The sequence below is a fragment of the Typha latifolia genome, chromosome 13, assembly GCF_019914945.1.
Source record: "Typha latifolia isolate L0001 chromosome 13, TyphaL0001v2, whole genome shotgun sequence".
In the NCBI taxonomy this organism is placed as follows: Eukaryota; Viridiplantae; Streptophyta; class Magnoliopsida; order Poales; family Typhaceae; genus Typha; species Typha latifolia.
In genome coordinates, this window is record NC_133098.1 from 3,659,165 (window position 1) to 3,667,654 (window position 8,490).

An 8,490-nucleotide genomic window follows, 5' to 3' on the forward strand; every position below is an offset into this window, starting at 1 on the left:
TACTTGAGAAGATACAGGTCATTAATTTTTTTGTTCAAAGCTCATCAATCATTGGTAGAATGGAACACATTTCTAGCTATATGTTTAATGTGTTGTTGTTTTCCTTATTTTGGGAAATGAATTATTGCCTGAGTTGATTAAAGATGCAAGAGAAAGGCACTACTTGAAGATAGAGATAGAGAAGTTGGTTTGGTACATGATTGATAGTAGGTGGAAAGCATTGGTAAATGATAGCCAAATCCAGCTTAGCTTAGAAAGGAATCAATTTACCAGAGAAAATAATATTAGAGGGCATTTAAACGTGTTTTAAGAGTGGACGCATACATGTATGCCTGCATCATGTCATTTCTTTTTCAATTGAATTAGCCTCAAATTCAATTTTCTTTTTCTTTGACAATTTGCACCTGGTATATTTAATTTAAGGTAAGGCCAGTCATTAAGAAACAATTTTTCTTTTTCTTTTACACGTCTTCCAGATAAATGACAGATGAGCTAATAAATATTCCAAGGAAATAAAATCTTTCATAAGTTTTAATTTATCTTCATTGAATAATATCTTAAAGCATTGCGACAAACTTAATAACGTCTTTTAAGTTTTGTACGTGAGTGAAAAATATATTTATATATCTTTCCGTTAGATATGAAACAAAAATTGTACATAATTATACCAACTCAAATATAATAGGCTAAACTATATACATATTCACGGCCTGCACCGTGTCCAAGATCACATTATTCTCCTAATGAAGAAAAGCATAAAACTTGCCCCTTATTCGATCGTGATTTAAAATTATAGCATCTTCCCTTTGTTAAAAATAATAATGTATATTATAGATCCATTACTTAATAATATATTCTATTATTTAAAAATTCTAATGTAATAGCACAAGTAGTTGATGACGTACCATAATGAAATTTTGAATACCTATTTAGATTCATCCAAAACTACGAGAAGATTGCAGCCCCGTTGAACGCCCTACCCCCACAAAGTCAGGTTTGAGCGAAACAACAAAAGGACAATTGCACCATAGTAAATTAATTGTGACTAGAGTGACGGTTAATAATCCAACTTAATTATTGAAAATAATCACTATATAGCCTATAATCTATGAGATCTTAAATTATCAAATAACAAAAAAATTTATAACCTATGTCATGCTATAGTCACCTCTTTAGCAAGACAGAATACCAGAAAAAGATGATGATTTAGTATAGCAGCTTTGAATATTTTTGATACGGTAAGACCTTTCCATAAGCGAGAAGGGAGGAAGAGGTCTTTAGCTGAAGAATGCTTGCATATGGAAGCATTCACATATTCTTCGACTTGTTAGGCTCCTAATTCTTCCAGATTTACTTAGAACTAGAAAAAGGAGTACATAAGGTGGACCAAGGTGTCAGTTGTTTTATCTTGTTCCACAGTTCGATAATTTTTACAATCATTCAAAAGTCAAATAGTAAATACTTTTTAATATCCTAACCTAGATATTAGAACATCACTCAACATACATTGGGAGTATTTTGGTGGTATTGTTATTTCGAACTAAGAATCTGTTACTCTAATGCCATGTTAACTAATTGCTTAAGCTAATTGAGAATAAAAATTTTGATTTTCTATATTCTAATAGTGCAGATAGAATAAGAAAATAAAGATTTTCTAACTCGTTTAATCTATTTTGGTACTACTTCGAGTATGATACTCTATGGTTCGAATAACTCTAAGCATGCCTATCATCGGTGTATGTTACTATATTGATTCTATGCATCCGACGATTCTAATGATACTCAAAAGTGAGTGAAATTGTATGATTAAAAGAGAGCAAATTGGAATCTTTAGATGTATACAATTAAATTATAAAAATTTTATATAATTGCCACTAAAAACTTTCAAAATTGTGAAATGCTCTTTGAAAAATATCATTCTATTAGCTAAATCTAACTAATTATTATTAGAACACAACTTATATCTAGAAAAATATTTTACTCTTGCATAAATTATTAAAAATAATTTAAAAGCTATCCAATATTATATCTAATATTATAGTACAATGAAATATATCTTATTTTATGTGAGACAAAAATTGTTGATTAAACATTTCATATTCTAAACTTAGAAAAGGGGGATAATTTAGTCACATATATGTTTTATCAACTTTAATAACAATCTCTTAGGAACACTCTTTTAAAAAATAATCATACTAGCAATTCTAAAAGAATCAAAACATTTTAGTGGCAATTTTGATAGTTTAAAGAATGTAGTGCCAATTATGATGATTTGACCATTTTCTGTGGCAATTATGTATAAATACCTTAATTTATAGTGTAGGACCTTTAAACTACATTAAGTCTTAATCAAGAAATGAAATCAGGGAAACCAGCATAATTAAGTCACTTCTCATCTCTATCCATTCACGCAATTAAATGGTCGGATCCAAGTTTGAATCTGGACTGGTGTGTTATGGATGGAAACAGCACTCTGGACTTTTGCAGTTGTACTAGCTACTAGTGACAGAATGAGACAAAGATGCCACGACATGGATTACTTCATTAATTAGTTAGAAAAGGAGAGTGAGAAAGGTTGACAATTTAATTATCAGGGTTCTTCAAGAGGAAGGAATGACTCGATTTGCTTTTCTAGTTGATGCTTTGGATTTCTTCTGAAGTAAAAAAATATAGGTTATTACCTGGGGTGAGTCATGCGATATAGTGCATCGATCATATGCATCTAATGGGCACGATCGTATTCGATCTTATGCATGGTTGTCAAATATAACGACGATTATTGCACACATATGAAGATCATGATTGTATTTCAATTATATATATTGAGGCTTGTATGATTAGAACAGATAGTGTTCATCTTGCACTCCGATCAAAATGCGGTGCATCCCATTTTAATTAGGCAATTGTATTTTGTTACAAGCAAATGAAAAGATCTAATAATGAGCTATTAGCATACTACCATTTCTCATTTATAAAAGCTTGGTATTTTGGATTTGTTTTTGGATTTTTTTGAGGTGAGAATTTTTGTTGGTCGCCGTCAAAGTGTGTCATTGGATACATATTAATACATTATTCACGTACATTTCACATGCTTGAGAATCAAACGCAATCATCAAATGTACAAGATAAATACATTGACGTTCATCTAACAGCACAAGATGTGGCCTTTATTGTGTTCCAAATCAAATCAAAAGATTTAATAATGAGCAATATAGCATAGCTACTATTTCTCGTCTATAAAAGTAAACTCTAATTATGAGCTGGCTCACCCATTTCGGTCTAACCACATTTCTCCTTATTAAAAATTGACAAATTTGTCAAGCAATCCAACCGATACAAATGCAAAGGCAAGTATATGTCAAATGCTAAATCCAATTAGGTCCATCAACATAATCCCAGTAATAATTCCCACTTCTCTTTTTCCTCTTCTCAATCTTTTCTAATCCCTGTTCTTATCCCAACTGGCTCTTTCCAAAGCTTTCAGAGTGGTCTTTGTGCTGACAAGAGCCAAGCTCCATGAGATTCCCAACATTGGGCAAAGACAAGGATAAAAATGACAACACTCCTCCCCCTTTTCTTCTCTTTGCTTGCTTATAGTTTAGCCTTCTTGCTTTATGTTAATTAAATGTTTGGGAGTGAGGGATTCCTTTTGATATTGTTTTACTATATCTTTTGAAAAGTGGTGGTGCCTCATTAAGAACCCAAAAAAAAAAGTAATGCCAATCCCAACACCTTCATGTTTGGATTTTCTTCCTCTTACCAAAGAATAAGAAGAGAGTCCATCCACTTGTCCAATAAAAGATTACTTGGTGCTTTAATGCAGACTTTTAAAAAAAAAACTTTAATGCAGACTTAGCTTGCACCAATCTCTCTTCTCTCCTTTATTTCTTTATAATATTGATACAATAGTAATGAACTGGAAAGGTAAAACAAAAAATGGATGATCTTACAAATTAAATCAAAAACTATTTTAATTTTCTGTGAACTGGCCTACTTTTGATTTAATTAAGGTGCATGAGATATAGAAGATGGACCATTAATTAAATGACTAATGGTCATGTTAGTTATAGGGTTGTTGGGTTTCCTTGTGACTTGGGATAATAACTTGTTGACCTAGATTTCGACTGACTAATATATATACATAATAAATGAAGGAAGAAAAGCTCACGTAGGGCTTAAATAGCCCCAATACATTTTTTCTACGTTAGTTAGGCGTTTGAAGAAAAGCTCTGAAAGGGAAATAGACTTTGTAGATAGAGAAGGGAGCATATAACACTAGAGTGAAAGCTATTTAGCACATTCTATTGAAGATTTTGTGGGTAAACTATTGAGCGGTCCAAATTGGAGTTGTCTTATCTCCATATAAACACATAATTAGCTAAAGACAATTGATAAAAAAAAGAGAGTAAAACTGTGGGTCTCTTGACGAGCATCCTAGTGGTTAAGGCACTCGATTTCTATTGATGAGTTGGGAGTTTTACTGACAATGAATGCTTTAAAGTAGTCATATTCAACATTTGGACTGAGAAAGATTTCCTTAATATTTTATGCTTATACATAAATATAGAATAAGAATCAAGCAAAGAACAATTTCTTAAGATGATATTGAATAATGATATCTATTGTACCAGATTATGTACAATAAGAAATAATTGCTCTAATTTTTATGTTAGATGACTAATTTATTGTAAACTTAAACTGTTAGGAAACGAGTTAACAAAATATATATATCATGTTAACACATGTAATAGAATGTAAGCAGTTAAAAATAGAAGGTATAATAAATCATGCATGCATCTTAGCATGGTTAAGCCTAATAAAAAGAAATAAACTAGCTTTTAATTCATTAATTTGATTAAAATTCAGTTGGTACATGGTAGTCAATGGATAATTTAAACAGTAATTATTTTAATGGCCACCTTTGGACTGTTGTCTCCTAGCCTCCTAGGTCATACTTTCTGGGTGACCTTATGTGGTGTATCCAACCCATCGTGATCTATTTGGTCTTCAAAAAATCACAGAATAACTTTTGTAGGTTAAGTAATAGTGTTAGGTACGTCTCATGGGATTGATTAATTTCCATATATATATTATTTAGGCAAGGTTCATGCACAATGGCTGCATCCATACCACATTGGAAATTTGTCAAATTATAGAAGTTGAAACTTGATGAGAGCAAGAGAAAATAACATTTAATTATATACTTAATTACCTTAATCATACATACATATACATATATATATGCTCAATATTTCCTAGGTTTATTTGATCAGAACTAACAAACACAAATCCTAATTAGAATAAATGATTATATAGCACCAAGCCTCTTCTGTAGTTTTTTTTTTTTTAATATTCTTCTTAAAATATAAAGGTCTCTTTAGAAATGTAAAAATGATAGGATTTGAACACGATAAATTGATACTGAAAACATCATAAAGAAAGGCGAAAAAAGAAGATATATTTCACTCTACATTTTTCACGAACTTATGATTCATAATCTACTCGTTTAGTTTTAATATCTCAAGCTCACTAATTTTAATTTTACTTTAAGTAATCAATCTAAGTTAACCCTGGCTAATGAAAAGGTATCGTCAAAGAATATTTTTCTTGGTTTTCCAAGAATATCGAGCTAAAGCTCTTCAAAATAAAATAAAATAAAAGATGCTATTTTTGGAAAATCAAGTTTAATTATGGTAGAATATTTTGTATTTAAGATCTTTCTGTTAATGCAGTGCGTTGCTTCGAGAATAAATTAAGCTCAAAATATAATGCTCGAATATAATTTTCTCTGAAAAATCTCCTGAAAGATTATATATATAGTAAGAGAGGCAGGAAAAAAATAAGCCATACATCGAAGATGTCGTAATATTGTCCCCAAATGTGATCCAGAAAATCCCCGGAGTCCGTTCACCAGCAGATTTGTCATATAATATATGACCATCACATCAACTGAGCCCTAACTTTCTCTCTGGTGACTTCCTATAAAGCTTGGCCAAACCTTCTTTGGTTCTTCCTCAACCAAGCCTAAGGACCCATTCTTTTCTTTTACCTTTTGTGAACCTAGAGAGAGAAAGAGAGAGAGAGAGAGAGAGAGAGAGATGGGGCGAGCTCCATGCTGTGACAAGGCCAACGTGAAGAAGGGACCATGGTCACCTGAGGAGGATGCAAGGCTCAAGGCGTATATTGAGGAGCATGGCACTGGTGGCAACTGGATTGCGCTGCCTCATAAGATTGGTTAGTCTGTTCTTGATCCATTCCTCTTTGATGCTTCTTATCATCTTTATAAATCCTTGAGTAGGTTTCAATATACCCTTTGAGAGATGAAATTATGAAACTAAAGGTTGCAAGTAATAGTACTCAAAATATATCTTCTTGTTCTGAGATCTATTCTAATTATTGATAATAATTTTAGGGTTGAAGAGATGTGGGAAGAGCTGCAGGTTGAGATGGTTGAATTATTTAAGGCCAAACATTAAACATGGTGGTTTCTCTGAGGAAGAGGACCATATCATCTGCAGCCTCTACATAAGTATTGGGAGCAGGTAGATCATATCTCAATTTTGATTGCACTTCCTTAATTCTCTTAAAATTAGGGTTGGTAAATCAACTAACTGGAGTCTAATTACAAACATATTGTATCAATAGGTGGTCAATAATAGCAGCCCAATTGCCAGGGAGAACAGACAATGACATCAAGAACTACTGGAACACTAAGCTGAAGAAGAAACTGTTAGGCAAAAGAAGAGATCCTTCCCACTCTCGCCGTCCCCTCGCTAACCAAGACGCGAACGAGGAAGCCAACGATGCCGTTCCTTCGCAAACTCTAAGCGCGTCGGCTCTCGAAAGGATGCAACTCCACATGCAGCTCCAAGGCCTCAACAACTCCTCCTTCTCCTTCTACAGCAATCCAGCACTATGGCCAAAGCTATTCCAGAGCCATCAGATTGATGCCATTGCAGCTGCTGCAGTGCAACAGCCCCTCCAGTGCAATGGTAACAATGGAAATATGCAGGAAACTCTTGATAGCTCCAAATTAGGGTTTCCTTCGACAGCGAGCGCCGACACCATCGCCGTGGATGATTCCGGCACGAACTTAAGTTCAAGGGCTGTAGGGCTTCAGGCCGAGCTGCACGACTTGCTCTACGGCGAGAGCGGCTACAGTGCATTGCAGGAGGAACAGGCGCCATTGAGTGAATTAGACTGTCTCAAGGAGATGGGTGGAGAAAAGGAGAGCATCAACTGGTGGGCTAGTTATGGTAATTTGGATGGGAAAAGGTCTTTGGGTTCATGGGATTCTTGTTCCAGTACTCTTCAATCTAGCTCCATGGTTCAAGATTATCTACTAGGATACGAGTTGTAGGCGTGCATGCATCTTTCAAGTTGAGATACTATAATGTTGATACAAGTGAACCCTTTGAGTATTACAATCATGTTGTTGATATGTGAATAATATTACAATCTACTGTTAACTACATCTTGTTCTACCATTCTGGATGTACAATATTTTAATTGAAGAATCTCAGATGTTAGTTTCATAGTGGCTGGTTCCTTGTAAGTGTTCTTTTCTGGGTAAGATTCCTTGTGAGAGTTATGCTGCTATATATATTGCTTGGCGGAAAGAATCCACTACTTAGATTATAGCCATTAATCTCATACTTTTCGATCAAACCAGGTGGCATCTATTACTCAAGCTAGTGAACAAGACAGGTATTGCAGCTTCTTTTACTCCTATTAATGTTTCCTTTATGTGGGTATATTTGAAACCTATCTTCTTGGAAGGTTCTAGTACAGATGGATACTGTTGAATCCTTTGCTTTTGGTTAGATTCTAAGGAAATTCTGAATTTATTGTACTTGGAAACTAAGGATAAGAGGACATGTGCATGGATTTAATGATAGTATGACAAAGGAATGCTTTCATGAAATTCGTAGTTAAGTCATTCAAAAAGTCTACTTTAGAAAAGACAAGATTGTCAACTTAATTAGAGTTCTAGCTGCTCAAGGCATAACTAAGAAAGATTAGGAATAGGCCTAAAGCAAGCAGGGAGCCAAGAACAATAACTGCAGCCATTATGCATCTATGGCTAAAAGTGCTACTCTTCGTGCAAGAAGAATTAACTGCTGAGAGAGATGAACATGCAAAACCTTGAATTGCCAAAAAAAAAAAAATAATAGTTGAGCTTTTTGGGTGGCTAACAGAAGATAAACAGTACCAGGAAAAATAAAACTAAGATTAGGATAAGAGAAGGCAACGGGAAAATTTTCTTGTAAACAGCCACCCCAATGTAGTCCAATGGTCTGATCTTAACCCACGGGCCATGCGGAGATCTTATGTCCGATTCCCTCCATGAACATAGAGATTAATATTTGATAGATTTTTTTACTAGAACACTATATTACATTGTTTGGCCCTTTGTGGCTCGTTTTCTAGGAAGGTATATATTTGATTTATCTAATTAATTTATGATTAGCATGTAATTATTACAGGTAA

The 8,490-nt window shown here is 33.7% G+C and overlaps 1 protein-coding gene across 1 annotated transcript; it reads left to right on the forward strand.

Annotated features, from left to right (window-relative positions):
* Positions 1–6,030: 6,030 nt before the first annotated feature.
* On the forward strand, positions 6,031–7,472 carry LOC140800107 (transcription factor MYB36-like). The gene is made up of 3 exons (XM_073154770.1): positions 6,031–6,234; positions 6,413–6,542; positions 6,646–7,472. The coding sequence occupies exons 1-3, from the start codon at positions 6,099–6,101 to the stop codon at positions 7,358–7,360; spliced, it is 981 nt and encodes a 326-aa protein (XP_073010871.1). The 5' UTR covers positions 6,031–6,098; the 3' UTR covers positions 7,361–7,472.
* The last annotated feature ends 1,018 nt before the right edge of the window (positions 7,473–8,490 follow it).